The following is a 19,504-nucleotide window of genomic DNA, read 5'->3' on the forward strand; positions in this document are numbered from 1 at the left end:
TCCATACAAAAGAGGGGAGTCATGGGCAACCGGGCAACTTTTCTTTTTTTTCCAATGAGGAGGAAGAATAGCGAGAGAGTTATTTATATTCTCATCTAAGGGTCGCGGCATAGTTTTTTAGAATACAACGTGACCAGTGACATTAAGACACCCAACCCCTCTACATATCTCTCTGATTTACAGTAACCTAGCTATACTCCACTAGCTGCTGCCTGTCTACCCCACACCATGCACTCTTGATAGGCCTGATTATCTTTGGTTGAGCTTAAAGGGAATAACATGACATGACATTAGATTATATTACACTTTAGCCTTAAAGTTCCTCTTATCAAGTCTGCAGTCTGCTCTAGGCAAGACTGAAAATGGATTTATTTGATGTTCTGATTGTATGACTTAACTTCTTGATTTATTGTTTGGTCAGTAAAAGACCTCAGACATAGTGAAAGATGTCTCTGAGCCCAAGTTATGTCATCAAATATTTTGTTTTATCTGACCAAAAACCAAAACCCAAAGATGTTCAATGTCTTCATGCAAGAGAAAAGAAGCACATTCTCACGTTTGAGGACCTAGATCCAATACGTTTTGCTTAAAAAATTATGTGAATAATTAACTCTTAATTGTGGGGTGGTGATGGGGCAGTGGATAAAATACATGCCTATGATGTGAGAGACCCGGGTTCAATCTCCCACTGTGACAGATCCACCAACTTGTCCCTGAGCAAGACACTTAACCCCTAGTGGCTCCAGAGGCGTGCGACCTCTGACATATATAGCAATTGTAAGTCTGTTGACTAATCTTTGCAGCTCCAAAACTGAAGTTGGGGGTGCATGTTCCTCTAAGGTGCTGATATTTTTAAAAGTTGTTGATTTAATTAGCTTGTCCACATCTGTGATGGATGTTTTGTGTGACTGAGTTTGTGTAATTTGTTCTCAGGCCTCTCTCGCAAAAGAGATCTTGGTTTAGATGAGACTTCCTGAATAAAAAAACTAACCAACACTATTTAGTGACAACTCCAGAATACAGAACAAACAAAAATCCCATTTTAAGCTTTTTAGACTACATACATTTGAAATTTTGTGACCATAGCATACTGTCTATACCTTCTGTCCAAAAGGTTGCACACTGAGTTCATCATTACCCAATGTAAACATGACCTAGAGGACTGCAGTCATATAGGTGCAAAATGAAGCAGTGCTACCTTCACTAGGCCTATACTTAGACTACTGCATCATTATTAAAATCCAAAACCAGATGATCTAATTTTACATAAAATTTATTTATATAAAGTAAAATATTTATTTATTTAAGAGGGACAGAGAAAATGTTCCAGAGATAAACTTCACAATTTAACCCAATGACATTACAAGTACACTATTATAAGAATATAATATACTTATAGCCACTGTCAACGCAAGAGTGTATTGAAAGCCGATCTAAAACAGTTTGTTCCGTGATGTTTGCCTCCCTCTTGTGTGTTGAATGAGTGTATAACTTCCGATAATTTCATGCCATAAATAAAATAGACACATAAAAGATGGGTTTAGTTTGGATAAATTGTTATTCTTATAGTTAATATAAAAACAAATCACAGATTTTTGTTGACATTTATTGACTTGTACCGTTTCTCCCTCCCTCACTACTGCGCATATTCTGACGTCATTTCGCCGGGAACACACGGTCTCTTTCATCTACTGGGTATAGTCGAGCCGCGTTCAACTTCCTCCTCATTAACCGCCGCGTTTCCGCCTTAACAGTGTCGTCATTGGCCATTACTTTACTATTTGGCCTAGTAGCAAAACGGAAATTTTCCGCGCTTTCGCCGGTGAAAGTTCACGAATTGAAGAAGAGTGGCGGGAGCTGTTGTCAACCGAGGGGCTGTTGTCAAGAAGTACCGTTGATAGGTATTTATAACTTCAGTAAAAACGTAATCAGCCGCAAAAAGTCTTGACAGAGTCTTGACAGAGTTCACAGTTAGATCGAGCCTACGGTTTGGTAAGATCAGCTTTGGCGCGAGACTGTGTTACGCTCGCGTTTGCTAGCCTGCTGTTTTAGCTCGTGACAAACGAAACACAACTCCACATAAACCTCACCGCTGCAAAGCTGAGGTCAATATATATGAAGCCTTACAGAGAACTGCAAAATGTGAACGTACCGCTTTAACTCGAGGATACGTTATCAACATTAGTGCTGTTATGTTAACCGAAATAACGTTTAACTGTTAGATGCTTGTGAAGACACAATGGAGCCAACTAAAGTTACCTAACGTTAGTTGTGATCATAGACTGATGCTAACTGCATAACGTTATAATGTGTTGTGTGGTGTTAGGAGGGGCACAGCTTACATCCATGCTAGCCTAGGCACATGGGCTACATTATGTGCAGCAGAAGCTTGTCTCTCATTACTTGGTGCTTATTATCAACCACATGCCATGCATTTTATTAACGTACATACACACTATGACATCAACGACAAAGCATGATTTAATGTTTCAAGTGTGTTGAATATCATTGTCGCTGTGTTGATCTTTACATTACCCTTGACCCTGTCCAGGTTACTTCCCCCCCATATGCTGATTATTTTGCCCGTTTTGTTGTTGCACTCTATCCTGTCCCATGTAAAACACACTTGAGCTTGTAGCGTGTGTGTGTGTGTGTACATTTATATCCCTGACAACACTGTATTTAATCTATACTGTATATTTAAATTATTATTCCCAGTAATCCCACCATAGCTCACACAGTTTGTAAACACATGCACTATATGCAAAATATACTCCTAAAGGTACAAAAAACATTAACACAAGCACAGTTAAGACAGTGTTTCTTTTCTGTTCTGTCTAACCTTTCATATTTAGTTATGTCACTCAAAATATTAGCTTTCATTGCAGGTGATAATAAGCTCTTAAGTTAGTACCAAAAATTTGAAATTGGATGGTTCTGCCTCATTTTGAATATATGTTTTACAACTATCATACTCAGCTTGCTTTCTTCTGCCGATGTTTCTTGCAGGCATGGATTTTAAAAGACGCAATGGTGGCCCTGCTATTGGTGGTGCGTCCCAGGCCAAGCGGGGTAAAACAGCTGGTGAATGGGAGGACAGTCCATCGCAGTTTGAAGAAGAATTGTCCATGTTTGAGGAAGCAGAGATGGAGTCGGAGGAGATGGAGGGGCAGGCAGGTCACGATGTTATTCCCGTAGGTGAGTGTTGCACAGAAAAACATGCAATCATTTGTGGCATGAATAAAACTATAGAGTTATGTAAATGACATTCAGGCCTGTTTCAAATAATGCAGTTAAGCTTTAGGTATGACACCATCTTCATCAACCATTTGATGTACTGAAGTATAAAAGCATATACATAGCACCCAACCTATGTAAAGTTTGTACGTCACATACTGATGCTAATAATTTTCTTAAACAAACACACCTACAGACACAATTTTTTTTCACAGAACCTGTAGAAAAATAATCATGTTTATTTTACAGCATGATTTTTCTCATTTCAAGGTGAGTAATTTGTTTGCCTGGTAGCTTTAACAAATCAGTCCTGTATAGTTAAATTGGTGATCCGGTCATGCCTTGAGTAAACAAAGCATGCTTGGCTTTGGCTGCAGGGATTGTCTGTGCAACCTTCAAGGATAAGTGGCTATAGCTAATTAATGGATGGATGGATAGTTTTGCAATGTGAATAATGCAAGTATGTGCAAACAATAACTAGGTAACTATAATTCCAGGAAATTACACTTACCGTGTTGGTTCAACATCTGACTATACTTAAACAGTTTTTAGCGATATCAATTGACATATTAAATAATGCACTTTGTTTTTTCTTCTGTCTTACCTCCTTGTTTCGGCAGGTGACCTCTTCTCAGCAGACCTTAACCCTCGTTGGCGGCGGCCCAATGCACCTTCTCTGGACCCATCGTCTGACACTCTGGTGTTTCAGCAGATTGATCTTGACTATTATTTAGGTAATTATCAAAGAGGTCTTTGGTTGAAGCCACAAACAAGATAACTTAATGCGGTGGTATTTACTGTTGTTAACAACTTAGGATAGAGATCATTTTATGTAGAGCAGTTCTGTATTCACAAATATTTCACACAGATATGAGTCTCAGAAGTGTGGACCTTACCAATTAGATAATAAGACCGCAGTTGTGTTAGCGTCTTGGCTTCTTTGTTGTTTGGATTTAAATAAGAGTGTAAAACATATCCACCTGCTCAAATGCTGTTGCTGCATGTGAGAAGACAAGATATTTAAGTTGGTTTCCACTTTTTTGTTATGAAGGGGCAAGAGTGGCTGGCATGCCCGGCCAGTTACAGGGAAAAGTCCCGATCATTCGAATGTTTGGGGTGACAGACAGTGGCAACAGTGTGTGTTGCCACATCCACGGTTTCGCACCTTACTTCTATGTTCCTGCTCCGACTGGTGAGTACTTGTCATTATTTTGTCAATACATTGAATATGAACACTTTGTATTTTAATGACACATTTGCATCTGTGCAATATCTTTCAGTCGGTTACTATTAAACATGCTCTCAGTAGAGCACATTTCTGACTTCTGAAGGGTTTTAGATTTTGGGGAAAACGATCATTTAATGAATTCTTATAAATCCTACAATGTTTCCCTCTTTCTGCTTCCTTTGAAAGGGTTCACGTCTAGTTACCTGGGTGAATTTAAAAGAGAGTTGAACTCTGCTGTCCTGAAGGACATGCGATCCAACAAGGACAACATCTCCATAACAGTGTTGGCTGTGGACATCACCCGCAAAGAGAGTGAGTACAAGTGATGTGCAAATGCCCGTGTGTGTGTTGTTGAATCTGAATCTGAATGTGTAAAGGAGTTGTAATGAAATGATTGTGAACTTTAATAGTTCATTTACACGCAAAGTTAGAAAGTTAAGTGACTATGCTTCTTATTTTCTCTTTCCTCCAGACATGTATGGCTACCATGGGAAACGCAGTCTGGATTTTTTGCGTATAACCATGGCGATGCCTCGTCTCATCGCCCCAGCAAAGAGACTTCTGGAGCAGGGCTTCAAGTTCGGACCTTTCCCCATACAGGGTTACCAATCCTATGAGGCCAACATAGATTTTGAGATAAGGTGTGTGTGTTTGTGCTGTATAGAAATTAGGTCAAGTAGACTCATAGTACCATTTGTTCCATTAAAATCGAATCGCAATATTGTCCACAATAATCACAATGACTTTTTCTGCAAATCGTGCAGCCCTAATAGAAATGGTAAAGGTCATATGATATCTTGTCACATAGAAGCATCAAGCTTCTTTTTACAATTTGTTTTTGTGAATTGCATCTCATTTATGTTGTTATTTCAGTTATATGAATGTACCAGATTGGGGTGTTACTTTGGTCAGGCTAAACAGGCTGTTCACAGTTCTGAGTAATTTTGGAGCCTTCGGAGTGTTTTAATATTGCATTATTATATTTTATTTGTCCAAGTACAGGAACATTTACAGGGGCACCATTGAAATCTCACTAGTTTTAGTCTTGAAAACGTGGTTTTGTGTAATAAAGACCTCTGGGGATTTTGTAGCGAAGCTTAATGAGCCTCTCTGTGTCGTCAGGTTTATGGTGGACAGTGATGTGGTGGGATGCTGCTGGATCGAACTTCCCAAAGGCAAGTACAAAGTGCGTGAAGAGAAGAGCATGGTGGAGGACACGGATTCTCAGTACCCAGGAAAGGTAGGGCTAGTTCACACTTTACCTGTTACGTGACACAATTTGGCCTGTCGTTAGAATAAATGATTGTGACGCCACATGAATCAGCAGTTCACTTCGTATACGTTTTGTTTTTTTCTGTCAGGATTTTACAAACTGTGTTCATGAAGTCTCTCTCCCTGTTTTTGTCCTTCAGGTGTCCTTGTGTCAGTATGAGGTGGATGTGGGATGGAAAGATTTGATAAGTCACCCTGCAGAGGGAGACTGGCAGAGGATCGCACCGCTCAGGGTCCTCAGCTTTGACATTGAGTGTGCAGGAAGAAAAGGTGGGTTTCTTTCTTTCTCTCTGGCATTCTTATACAGCATTACCCCAACTTTTTGTCTACGAGTCCTGATCATACTTGATAAAAAAGCAAATGCCGAGTTTGACGTTAACTTTTCTTTCCAGGAATCTTCCCAGAAGCAGACAAAGACCCTGTGATTCAGATAGCGTCTATGGTGCAGCGGCAGGGCGAGACAGAGCCCTTCATTCGTACCGTCTTCACCCTCCAGTCCTGCGCCAGCATCGTGGGCTCTCAGATATTGTGCTTTACACAGGAGCAACAGCTACTACAGGTACACACATTGGCGTCAGTCTGAAGAACAAACATTCTGACATGTTTTCCTCATTTCGTTGATCATCTGTCATTGTGTCTGTTTACGTCTCTCTGAACAGAGTTGGGCAGAGTTTTTGAGGACCGTGGACCCAGACATCATCACTGGATACAACATCCAAAACTTTGACTTCCCCTACTTGCTCAACAGGGCAGCTGCTTTAAAGGTTAGCTGGAGCCACATTTGTCTACTTCCTCCATGCAGTACTTAGTCCTGAAATCACCAGATTAAAGTAATGCACATAAATACTTAAGCACTGCCTCTGGAAGATGAATTTGTTGTACAAATACTTTCTCGTTTCAATTTGAAGTAAGACATTCCCCTTTCCCCCTTATACTCAAGAAATGTTCTGTTGTGTTAAGGTGAATCTCTTTCCCTACCTTGGCCGTGTGCGAGGCATCAAGTCAGTCTTGCGAGACCTAAACTTCCAGAGCAAGCAGATGGGCCGTCGAGAGAACAAGACCATTAACATGGAGGGCCGGGTTCAGTTTGATCTACTGCAGGTCAGCTTCAACTGCATCAACAGCAGACTACTGCTGTGCATCATAACAACAGCAGCAATATTCAAGTTACTTAGTTAGTTAGTTGTGGAGCATTGTTTAGCTAAGAATGTTTTCAGGAAAAGACCCTGTACATTGAGTACAGACTGATTGGTGTGTTTCTCTCAGATTCTCCTCAGGGACTATAAACTGCGTTCGTACACACTGAACGCCGTGAGTTACCACTTCCTGCAGGAACAGAAGGAGGATGTGCAGCACTCCATCATCACTGATCTGCAGGTAAAGCACAAACCAGAAACCTGCAGATTCAAATGGCGCTATTTATCAATATTTAAATGTACGGGTTTTTCCTCATCTATACTTCCTCCTTTTCTCCTCCCATCACAGAACGGCAACGAGCAGACACGTCGCCGCTTGGCTGTGTACTGCCTGAAAGACGCCTATCTCCCGCTGCGCTTACTGCAGAAGCTGATGTGTGTGATTAACTACATGGAGATGGCCAGAGTCACAGGTGTTCCTCTCACCTACCTGCTCTCCAGAGGGCAGCAGATCAAAGTCGTCTCTCAGCTGCTGCGACAGGTAACAAAGTTAAACACACGGGGCAGTTACTGTATGTGTACATGCGGATTTAAGGATGGAAACTGAAGTGCCTGTACGTGTTTAGGCCATGAAACAGGACCTGGTCATGCCTGTTGTAAAGACAGAAGGAGGAGAAGACTACACCGGAGCGACAGTCATTGAGCCAGAGAAAGGGTATGTACAGCTGCTGTTTCTATGACTCCTCTCTGCCCTTGATATTGATGGGTTTTGTACGTGCAAGCTTCTTATACACCTCACTGTCGCCACCTTCTTCTCTGTGAAGGTATTACAGCGTTCCGATTGCCACCCTGGATTTCTCCTCCTTGTATCCGTCCATTATGATGGCTCACAATCTGTGCTACACCACCCTGCTGCAGAAGGGCTCACAGGAAAGACAGGGGTGAGCAGTGGTTATCTTGAAAATCCTCAAAGAATATTCTTTTGTTTTGTGTCAGTTAGTATAACCTTTATTTAACCAGGAAAAATCTCATTGAGATTAAAAATGTCTCTTACAAGAGCGCCCAGTCTGCTCTTTCCCACTTGGACAAACACTCGACTGTGTTTCTGTCTAGTATTAATATGAGGAACTAATATCTGAATTGGTTGTGTGTCTTCAGCCTCTCACCAGAAGACTTCATCAAGACGCCGACTGGTGATATGTTTGTGAAGAGCTCAGTGAGGAAAGGACTTCTACCCGAGATCCTGGAGAATCTGCTGTCTGCCAGGAAGAGGTTTGGATTTTTCAAATAAATCACCAAACTGAACTGGAGTGGAAAGTTAGCAGTTCAGTAGCTTCAGTCCCACGGTTCCGTAAAATGTAACTAGCTGCTAAACCTATTAAACTTCAGATCCTCCGATTCACATGTAGTGTTTCATGTATTTGCTTATGTTATAATAATGATGATCAGATTTACAAACACATGAAACTCAATCAATTTAGATATGATTTATTTTTGAGTAACAACAGATCCATCAGACGTGGCTTCCTTCTCAGCTTGTCTCTCTGTCTGTCCACAGGGCCAAAACAGAGCTAAAGAAGGAAACTGACCCTTTCAAGAGGCAGGTGCTGGACGGCCGACAGTTGGCTCTCAAAATTAGTGCAAACTCGGTCTATGGCTTCACAGGAGCCCAGGTGGGCAAGCTGCCCTGCCTAGAGATCTCACAGGTGAGATTGCAGATTTGGCAGAAAAGAAAACAAATTTTTCGTTGTTGAAAATGACTTTGGGATAATTCTGTTGTTCACACGTGATACAAGTGACTGCACAGTATGTGTTGTTGTAAATTCACTGTACATGTTTACATACTTTAATTTACAATTATTACCCAGTACATCGGGATTAGAAAACTACTTTCTAAACAAAAATCTGAACCTACTTAGACACCCAAACGGAGAGTTGCTTCATTGTATTGTTTTAGTTAAAATCCATTTCTAAACATATGGCAATTTGCAATTCTGGCCCTTCACAACTGTTTTTCATTCATGCTAAATTAAGTTGTCCCTTGTTGACTTGTTGTTGCACTTTCTACTGTTCTGCACAGATGAAGTCGATGTGAGCACAGAGATGTAGAGCAAAGATTGATGTTGAAATAAAAACCACAGAACAAGTCGAAATATGAACATTTCAACACAAAGACCTACTGTAGGTGTCAAAATGAACCATGACAGGCTATGTTTCTTCCTGTTTTGTGGAAGGTTGACATATATTTTAACCCATGCAGAGAGCTGAGAAGACATATGCTGCCTTCTGCAGCAGTTTTGGGATAAATCGCCTTACTCAGTGGCACATATTTTTTTCCCAGGCACTGAAACTCATGACAATGAAAGCTTATTCCAACACCACAGATCATTTAGTAATAAACTTCTTTAAATGCTTCCTGTTTTTCCTCATCTAGAGCGTCACTGGGTTTGGAAGACAGATGATAGAGCAAACCAAACAGCTGGTGGAGTCCAAGTACACCATTTCCAACGGTTACCAAGGTGACGCCAAGGTGAGGAACACATGTACCTGTGCCACATCATTACTGACCCAAACGCAACCCAAAGTTTCCGTTTGAGCACTTAGGCTCAGTGTATGAATGTGTGTGACTGGTGAATGCAGATGTAGTGTAAAAGCGCTTTGAGTGGTCGAGAAGACTAGAAAGGCGCTACACAAGTACGGAGCATTTACAACTCTTCCTCTTTGCCCCTCTTTTAGTCTTTTAGTTTAGTTAACACATAAGCCTTATTTATATCAAGAAATACTGTGCATGAGTTGACCAAAGGTATGGAACCTTCTACGTGATGTTTCTGATGGACCCCCCTTTGTGTGTGGTGTTGATGTTGTTTTTGTCATTTAAAGGTAATTTATGGGGACACGGACTCCGTCATGGTTAAGCTTGGAGTGGCCACAGTGAGGGAGGCCATGGATATCGGGAAGGAGGCAGCAGAGTGGGTGTCGTCCCATTTCACACCGCCCATAAAACTGGAGTTTGAGAAGGTACTATTTGTGTCCTCTTGATTTATCGAAGCACTTGTCCCAGTGTCTGTGATTCTATTTTAATCGGGATAGTTTGAGTGGGTGGAGGCGTCTGAGTACTGGAGTAACGGGAGCATGTAGAAGAGAATTAACACCACCATGACTGATATCCTCGTGTAGTATGTAGAGGAACAATTGTTGGCTGAAACAGAGTTGAGGATTTAAACTGGACAGGATAAGATAGACATGCAAACGTACCTCTGGCCGAAGTCTGCCTCTGAGAGTCAGACAGTTTCACATTGTAGAGACCCCTGGAGAGTTTGAGCGTCCTCTCAGCTAATGAGCGCTTGTTTTTGTCACTTCCGCAGGTGTACTACCCATACCTGCTGATCAATAAGAAGCGCTATGCAGGCCTCTATTTCTCCTCCAGTGCAGACACGCATGAGAAGATGGACTGTAAAGGCATTGAGACTGTTCGCAGAGACAACTGCCCTCTGGTGGCCAACCTTATCAACACCTGTCTGCAGAGAATCCTCATAGACAGGTACACACACACACACACACACACACACACACACACACACACACACACACACACACACACACACACACACACACACACACACACACACTGTATATAATTGATAATTCATTATCAATTAATTTTGTTATGACTTCTGGTGATTTCATGTTTTTTTTCATAATTTCCCCTTTCATTTGGACATACTGAATAAAACACAATAATTGATGAAACAACGTGAACTTCTTACCTTTTTAAACCAACAATTTTATCTGATTTTTTTGTTTCCCAAAAAGTAAAAACCAAAGCCCACTTTCTGTCTCATGGCCTGGTTGAATATTAACCCCATGATGAGCTTTTATGAATCTGTTGTGAAAGTAATCACAGCTGGTGTGATGTTTTGTCAGGGATCCTCAGGGTGCTGTGGCTCATGCTAAAGAAGTGATCTCAGACCTGCTGTGCAACCGCATCGACATCAGCCAGCTGGTCATCACCAAGGAGCTAACGCGCACTGCCCAGGAGTACGCTGGCAAACAGGCGCACGTGGAGCTGGCAGAGAGGTCTGGTTAACCGGACACTGAGACATCTTACTTCAAAGCATACTCCAAGGTTAAATGTTTGCGAGGGTGTGTTTGTGTGTGTGACGTAGGTAAACTAACAATTTTAATTCCGATGTTTCACAGAATGAGGAAAAGGGATGCCGGCAGCGCCCCCAACCTTGGAGACAGAGTTCCTTACGTCATCATCAAGGCTGCAAAGGGAGTAGCAGCATACATGAAGTCAGAGGTCTGTAGTGTTGTTTTTGATTGTCTGTAAATAAGCATGCTCGGTTAACCTTTTTTCTTTTTAATACATATTTAATCCCGATGATAATCCTGATCCCTCCACTTGTTGCTTTAGGACCCGATCTATGTTCTGGAGAACACCATTCCCATCGACACACAATACTACCTGGAGCAGCAGCTGTCCAAACCGCTGCTGAGAATATTTGAGCCCATCCTGGGAGAGAGCAAGGCAGAGAGCATCCTGCTCAGTAAGTCTACAAACTCACACACATCATAGTCTTGTTTATTACAATTTAGGCAATGATCTTGACACTCTTATCATCCTCAGTGGCTTATTTACATATTTATGAAATGATGAGTTGAGGAATCTGTAGATTAGTTCCTTACAACTTTAAGATATCACTTTTGACATCTGTCATTATTCTTGATATTTTCAAGTGTAACTTTAAATTACTAAACAAATATATTATATAATTGTAATTAATATAATTGTTTTCCTTCATGGATTATACACCCATGTTTTCCTCTCTTCAGCGGTGCACCGATTTAATGTGAAACTTAAGGGCCACCTGGAATCGTTTCCGCGTGCTACCTTTCTTCATAACTTGTACTCCTTTTCTGTTATTTTTGTTAATAGTTTGTATCGAGTTTAACTCAACTGTGCGTGAGTTCACGTTCACAAAACGAATCCATCCTCAAAGTGTCTTGGGTGCATTTACACCTTTACTTTCATGTGCTCAAGCACTATCCAGTGCAGTCAGCTCACCAGGTGTGAATGGCCCGTCTGTGTATCATATACAGAAATCTAATGGGTCAAATGTAACAGTGCATACATCGTAACAACTAAAGCAAGTGTTAGTTAACACACATGACACATGAGTGTCATTGTATCTTCACAAGCTTTAAATCCTAACGTTGCTTGATTTTCTGGTGTCTTTCAGAGGGTGACCACACACGCTGTAAAACTGTGTTGACCTCGAAGATCGGAGGTCTCATGGCATTTGCTCAGAAGAGGAGCACCTGTATCGGCTGCAAAGCTGTGCTCAAGACAGACGGTGTGTGCTCAGAAAATCACGATTTTCTTTTTTTGTTAATTTGATATCCACTTAACGAGGTTGGGTGCCACTGTTTTGAGTGGGAGCTTCATATGTGTGACGTCTAACGTGTGTCATTGCAGCGGCTGTGTGCGATTTCTGTAAGAAGAAGGAGTCTGAACTGTACCAAAAGGAGGTAGGCAAGATGACAGATGTCTTTTTAATATGATGGTTTTCTTTACTAATAGGACTAAGTTGAGTTTTTTATTTTTTATTTTAGTTTGGTTCTCTTATTTTTAAGCAATATCTGTATATTAATCACACCACTGCCCTCTAGTGGAGCTCAGGGTATTCATAACAGGTTTAAATATGAAATTAGTCTCATTTCTCATTAACTTTTGGGCTGCTATCTTTCTTAAGTCACTAGTGCAGTAAGCACAGTTTTTAATTTGCTATTGTAAGAATTAAGGACTTAATTTCTGATAACAAACATGTCAAATGAGTTAGTAACATCTTGGTTGTTTATTAATTACAGATCTTTCACATGAACACACTGGAGGAGCGTTTCTCTCGCCTGTGGACTCAGTGTCAGCGTTGTCAAGGCTCCCTCCACGAGGATGTGCTCTGTACCAGGTATGTATTGATTATAACTGTTTACTACAGCTGAGCACACAGTGGCTGTCCAGTAACACTGTCCCTCCTGACTTCTCTGCAGCCGGGATTGCCCCATCTTTTACATGAGGAAGAAGGTCCAGAAAGATTTGGATGACCAGAGCAAGCTGGTGTCGCGCTTTGGATGGTGAGAGGCGCACTCTCCTTTTCCTTATGTGCCTCGTTTGAGATGGACTTTTTTTCCCCTTGTTTTTTTTGCTGCTTGTAAAAATACATATATATCACACTATTTCTATGTTTTCTAATATCAATTAAATGAGTTTTTTTTGTAAAATAAAATTAAAAAGAAGTCTATTTCATTTGGGCTGGAAAAAAAAAAAAAATCAAGTACAGTACATACAGGATGCTGAACCACACTGCTGTTAAACACATCAGACGGTAAGTGTACGTGACTGTGTGTAAAGAGGTTTACAACGTGTGAATCTACAAAGTCTTATCAAAGCAAAAGTGTACAGATCAACGGAAATGAAAAGAGGAAGTTTGCTGCCGTCCTCTTCAGTGTTATTGTCTCTGTCAAACCTCAAACCACAGCTCTTCCTCGCCACTGATTTGGTACTTCAGAACAAAACTTTTGATGGCACTTTTGAGGTCTGTATTATCAACACACCACATTCTTCACCGGGTTTGTGTTTGAAATCTCTTAAACTATACCAGTAAAGATCCATCTTGGATAAACAAAACGGACAAGACAATAAAGGTTTAAGACATTTACTTGTTCTTTACAGCAGAGTGCATTAAAAATTCAGCTGTCAGTCAGAGACTTGTTTGGCTCAAGTATATTTTTTGAGTTGCTCTATATTTTAACAATGTAACTACATGAAGTCCAGATCATGAGACGGGCATTTGGAAGCTGCCGGTTTGACACCATCACACAGTGGTAATCCTTCATGTATGGAATCACCTATTAGCCGGATGCATCTAGAGTTAGCTCATTGAACACTGATATAACTTTAGCAAATATATGGGTGGCAGGTTCTTAATACAAATGTAGGGGAAAGCTGTTGTAATGCTACAAAAACAGAAATATAACAATCCATTACACTTAGGGTGATGTAATTATCAAAGAAGACAAACACTGCTTAAAAAAAAGCCCTATGATCAGATAACTGCTGCTGTGTCCGAGCTCTGGAGATTTCCCACCGATTAAACCACTGGCTGCAGCATCAGTGCGGTTTTAATGTGTACCACAGAGATGTTTGTACATGCTACATACTCTGGTGCAGTGTGCTGGAGCGTAAACAGTGCCTGGACAGAGTGACCTGACACTGGGACTGACCTATAAATTGCATTAAAAGTGGACTTTGGAGTACAGTGTGACTGTGTGGAACGAAAAGCAGGGTGGACACTTCAAACAAGTTAATGATGGTGTGAAGTGAAGGGCACAGGCATCACATCTCAACCAATCATTTGAAACAGCTCTTGGCCTTGTTATTCCTCAGTTCCTCAAAACACTATATTCCTGAGTAAACTTTTAAAATGGCACCAACTAATCCCAAATTCTACAATAAACATAACAGGAAATTAATAAAGTGCACCTCGGAGGCTGGAACACAACTCTAAGGCTTTGTTGCTGTGGGGGGCCTATCTTAAGACAGCTGTTCCACTGAAATATGGACATACGGAGAAAAATAAAAAAGCAGATACTTCTGTTTCAAGCCCGGAGGACACACTAACCTATTAAAAAGTAATCTGTCTGGAAGCAAAATGTTTTCACAGTAAAACAGTATCCTCGTCAATATGACACCGTTTTCATTTTATTTGCTGGACTTCATTTCAATTTCACCACGCTAAACGATTTGTTGAGTACTAAAATATTTTTGGAGACGTAACAGTGCAAAGTGCAGTGAAGCACCACTGTGAACCCTCGACCCCTGAATAGTCAACAGGAGCTGAGTGTAAAAACACTGGCCGGAAAATGACAACTAGAAAAAAGAGAATTAAATTCTCATTTAGTTTCGTCTTTCTACCACAGAAAAAGTTAAAGAAAATATAAACTCAACTTAAAACTGCAGTTTCGAGATGTTTCTAGATCATCAAAACAAAAATCAAATGAATTCACAGCGTTAACTGAACACTGCACAGTGGATGGATGAATGCACAATCTTGTGGTCGCATACTTTTCAGTGGAAACTGACAGCAGTAGAAAATGGATTTTGCCACGTCTGCTTCCCTGTCCCCGGAGCTGTGCTAGACGTCTTCACCGTGACAGAGGAGGTGCAGTGTGTGAAGAGGAGCATGAAACAAGTACGGGATGCTTGTGTGTGTGTGGTTTGCTATAGTATTATGCAACGTCTCTGAGTGTTCTTCTTGCTCTTCTTGTTGCTACGGTTGGTCTCTTTATATCTTCTAATCTCCCGCACTAGTGAATAGAAAGCCTCCTCCACGCCCTGCAAGACAGAGACAGAAAAATGTCACACACAATGTTGAGATTAAAGTTTGTTTACTGATATATATTTTTTATTTATGTCTTTATTTGCAGAAGGTACTCTAGGCCCATGAATGCATCAGTGCAAACTAAATGCACGTGTTACGGTCTTTGCTGCGTACCTGTCTGGTTTTGGCAGAGGTCTCGACAAACGGCACCCCATAGCTTCGTGCAAGCTCCTGCGCCTGCCGCGTCTCCACCGTGCGGGTACCCAGGTCGCTCTTGTTCCCCACCAGCACCATGGGGACGCTGTCACTGTCCTTCACCCTGTTGATCTGCTCTCTGAGGAAGAGGCACAAGGCAACACCAACAAGTTAGCAGAAGGACTGAGTTGATACTTTGCAAACAGAATAATGCTATCACTCATTTTTACACTGCAGGAGAGGTCTTTGCAACACTTCAGTTTTCTAGTGTACAAACGGCCACACAGAACTTCTAACCACACTCAGATATGGCTTAGAGATAATTAGTGCAGTTCCTGCTAACCAGGAAGTAGCCTTTGTGGTGCTAGACAGTCTGAACCCGCACTGTACTCTATACACAGCTGTATTACACACTGTTGAAGTGGACCATTAGTCCTTCAACTTGTTTCGACTTCTTCCTCCAGCTGTGTTTTAATATTGGTGCCAGTCCGTGGTGGTGTGTGCACGGCAGGCCACGGGCCACATCTTGTACCTGTAGAGGTGAACGTCCTCGAAGGACTTGATGTTGTTGATGGCAAACACACAGAGGAAGCCCTCCCCTGTCCTCATGTACTGATCCCGCATGGCGCTGTACTCCTCCTGACCTGCCGTGTCCAGGATGTCCAACAGACACGTCTCTCCATCAATCACCACCTGTTTTCTGTACGAGTCCTGTAAACACAGCACTGACATGATCACATAGGCAGTACCACACACGTCTGCCAAGAAATCCGACAGTGGATTGCATCATATTAATCCCTGTGTTGTTTTGTTGTTTTTCATGCTGCTGTGTCTTGTAGCAACAAGACCTTGCAGAACAGAATGTTTTGTGGTGAACTTGCAGAAACCTGAATATTTCTTAAACATTAACTATGAAATTATGTTACTGACAGCTTGACATATTCAACACCACCTGAGAGTAGAGATTTACAACCAGCTTGTGGTTTTTAAGGCAACAATGTTAGAGACCAAAGAGATGATGTGGCAGAATTAAAAGCTTTGATTTCTGTTAGTGGAAATTATTTGACTCTAATGAGGGTTTACAGGAGAGCCGTTTGCTGTAATGGGGTTTAACCAGGTATTATCTGTTTCACAAGGACTCGCAACACTGCAGAAAGCTCCCTTTGTTTAATTAGTTTAGAAAGAGTACAACATTTCGAGCCCAGGTTGGCTCTTCACTAAGTACAATTTTAAATCAACTTTTAGAGGGCTCTGGCAGATTTTCACAGGTTTCTGGCTGATGGTGCTGTAGATCTGTGACAGCAAATATTGTGTTTTATAGTGTACCGCTATGCTTACTGATGTTTTAACCCGCTGCATTTATTGGACAGCTATTGTTACTATTTAGTTTGCAGGCAAAGATTTTCAGATACAAAACATATATTAGTTCATAAAATATGATGAAATGAGCTTCGACCAGCTAACATTAAACTGCTTCTAATAGTTTTAAGGATGAGTAATAATAATCCTATAATATAATATATAATAGTATGACAGGGCCATTCTGCTGCAGAATGAATACGTTTGATATTTAAGTACATTTTCTTGCTAATGCTTTTAATGGAGGACTATAAGGTCACATTTCTGTAGGGCTACACTTAAGTTAGCTAGTTACTTATTGTGTCATGCACATGCAAGTGCACAGCCCATATAAAGACACCAACACACTGTTGCACAGGTGAAACATTTGAGGGGATTAACACGACAGGTTAAATATCACATTAAATTGCAAATGATCTTCTGCCCCAAACATCCTGTGCATTAATGCCCACTCATCGAAACCATAAAAGCCAGATTTACTACTTCTTTATCTGTCAAAATGTGAACCACTTTCGGCTATATTACCACTGAACACAGCAAACATGACCGTGGACAGTGTGTCTAAATGGTCTGTTTCTCACCTCGATGGTTGGATCATACTCATCAACGAAGTGGTTCTGGATGAGCTGGATGGTGAGCGCGCTCTTCCCCACACCTCCTGCCCCGACCACCACAAGTTTGTACTCGGTCATGCCTGGAAAGGATTGAGACAGCGATGTAGCTTCGGAAGAGCCGAGTAGCAGGTGAACGTGCTCAAATCAAACCGGTTGATTTTGCCCTCTTCCTCTCTGCACCGACATGGCGAAGAGAGTGACCCAGATTTACTATCCGTTGACGTAAGTTGTCTCTACGGTAAGTCTTTCATATCACTCCCATGAAGGAGTGCCGGTGGTAAAAGTGGGAAGTGTTTAAACGCACTTACCTTTGTGTGAGCTGTAACAGTTGGAACAGATTGTGAAGCGATCGCTGAGTTTACGAATGGATGATTGAGATTAGCTTGCTACATAACGTTAGCCTGAGACGAGTTCCTCATTCAAAACACTTGTAGACAAACTTCAAGGTCTGCCCGCTTCTTGTTTTTAAGACTTGAAATTATCTGTCAAATTGTGAACCACAGATCTGGTGGTGGTGCTGCTAGTAAAAACCTAACTTCGTGTTATAAATTAAAAGCCTGCATTCGCGCAAGTTCCTATACAGTCTCCATTGAGGTTCATAGTAAAGCAGAGCGATTTCACGTTAATCCCCTCGTCAAACAACCAATGAGCGGGCAGCAGACAGACAGACGTCGCAACGATCCAATCACAGTGGAGTTTCAGCTCATAACCCCGCCTATAGCTAGCAAATCTGTCCATTCACGAACAGGAGTAGCCCTAATTGGGCGTGGCCTTCCGGCTAACTTCTTTCTCTCACAGATGTTTCTTCTCAACTCCCTTCAGTGGGCAATTCCGATCACTAAGGGTACTTAGTATTCATACTCATGTCAGTACTAATTAAGTCTGTATCATCAAGCAGTTCAAAACAATATGAACTTCTGCATCATAGTCTAATATACTCTGCAATAAATACTTTGTGAATGTTTGCCCACATTCATTTATAGTAAGACACCGGTCTCTTCTAATTATTTTATTTTGAAACATTTTACCGGAAGTGTTGGTATGGTGTTGTGTCTTCCTTGTCGCTACACTGTAGCTCACATGAGACCTGGGTGTAGTTAGAGTGAGTGTTCACTGCCTTCCAGTGGTCACAGCACAGAACTACAACACTATGTTCATGGCTAGTGCGCAATGGCAATCAGTATAGTAATAATCATTATGATATTGCTCTTATTATATTAACGAAGTAACCATCGTATTGTTATTAATAACGTTTATACTGATAGGAATATTAATTTTGGTAATAAATGTATTATTTAGGAGCTGTTCTAACAAAGGGATCAGTTTACCCCTCTGGAGATGTTCTTATCAAAGCCGAAGCAGTTGACGGTTAACCTGAGTTTTTATGCAGTCTATGGTGTATTTAAAATCATGAGTTTGTGTTCAATGCCCTCTAGTGGTCACAGAGAGGGACTAAAACACTAAAATTAAAGCTATTAAGGCTATTGCGCAGCCTTATTGTGATGACAGTACAAGCTTTTATGGGTCAAGTCAGTAATAGTATGATTATTATAAATAACAACAGTAATATTAGTAGTGCTGATAGTCGTATTATTTAAAAAGGTTATAAGCAATATTTGTATAATAACAGTGGATCACATGACTACTAAGTGAAAGGTTTGCTCATATTAATGAACCTGCCTTTGCAGTTCCTGTCAGTTCTAAGAGTTTTGTAGTGTTTTTAATTATTGTTGTGGTAAAGACAATAAGTAAAGTTACTGTTATAGTTCACACTCACTTGGCAGCAGGCGGCTCTTTTTAGTTGATGACTAATTAACTGGTGAACATATTGGAGAGGGGTCTGCATACTACAGATGGACCCTTCTGACAGAGTGGAGCAAGTGAATATAGGACATTCAAAGGGTGGGGTTGCCAGACATAGACACACATTGGTGCTGATGTTGCTCCATGTGTTGTGGATGTGTATTAAGCCTATAATTAAGGTTGTTTATGTATGAGTATCTTTGTATATACATATACCTATATGTATATGTGTGTGTGTGTATGTTTATATGTCCTTTCTGTTGTTTATTTTTGATAACT

The 19,504-nt window shown here is 41.0% G+C and overlaps 2 protein-coding genes across 2 annotated transcripts; one reads left to right on the plus strand and one right to left on the minus strand.

The window, feature by feature from the left end:
- Positions 1–1,754: 1,754 nt before the first annotated feature.
- On the plus strand, positions 1,755–13,175 carry pold1 (polymerase (DNA directed), delta 1, catalytic subunit). Its single transcript, XM_038697503.1, has 27 exons — positions 1,755–1,901; positions 3,010–3,198; positions 3,858–3,971; positions 4,289–4,429; positions 4,652–4,777; positions 4,938–5,106; positions 5,588–5,705; positions 5,878–6,007; positions 6,130–6,296; positions 6,397–6,501; positions 6,698–6,838; positions 7,004–7,114; positions 7,223–7,414; positions 7,500–7,588; positions 7,698–7,814; positions 8,032–8,145; positions 8,432–8,579; positions 9,308–9,403; positions 9,754–9,891; positions 10,239–10,414; positions 10,798–10,950; positions 11,074–11,176; positions 11,291–11,423; positions 12,117–12,230; positions 12,353–12,405; positions 12,745–12,842; positions 12,925–13,175. Exons 2-27 carry the CDS (start codon positions 3,012–3,014, stop codon positions 13,010–13,012), a joined length of 3,321 nt encoding a protein of 1,106 aa, XP_038553431.1. The 5' UTR covers positions 1,755–1,901; positions 3,010–3,011; the 3' UTR covers positions 13,013–13,175.
- Positions 13,176–13,573: 398 nt separating this feature from the next.
- Positions 13,574–18,030, minus strand: zgc:55558. The gene is made up of 5 exons (XM_038697531.1): positions 17,731–18,030; positions 17,390–17,502; positions 15,982–16,160; positions 15,429–15,588; positions 13,574–15,268 (listed from the first exon to the last, which is right to left on the minus strand). Exons 2-5 carry the CDS (start codon positions 17,498–17,500, stop codon positions 15,155–15,157), a joined length of 564 nt encoding a protein of 187 aa, XP_038553459.1. The 5' UTR covers positions 17,501–17,502; positions 17,731–18,030; the 3' UTR covers positions 13,574–15,154.
- Positions 18,031–19,504: the final 1,474 nt, after the last annotated feature.

The sequence above is a fragment of the Micropterus salmoides genome, unplaced genomic scaffold (assembly GCF_014851395.1).
Source record: "Micropterus salmoides isolate LMB-PRFRI ecotype aquatic unplaced genomic scaffold, ASM1485139v1 Ms_hic_scaffold_10, whole genome shotgun sequence".
In the NCBI taxonomy this organism is placed as follows: Eukaryota; Metazoa; Chordata; class Actinopteri; order Centrarchiformes; family Centrarchidae; genus Micropterus; species Micropterus salmoides.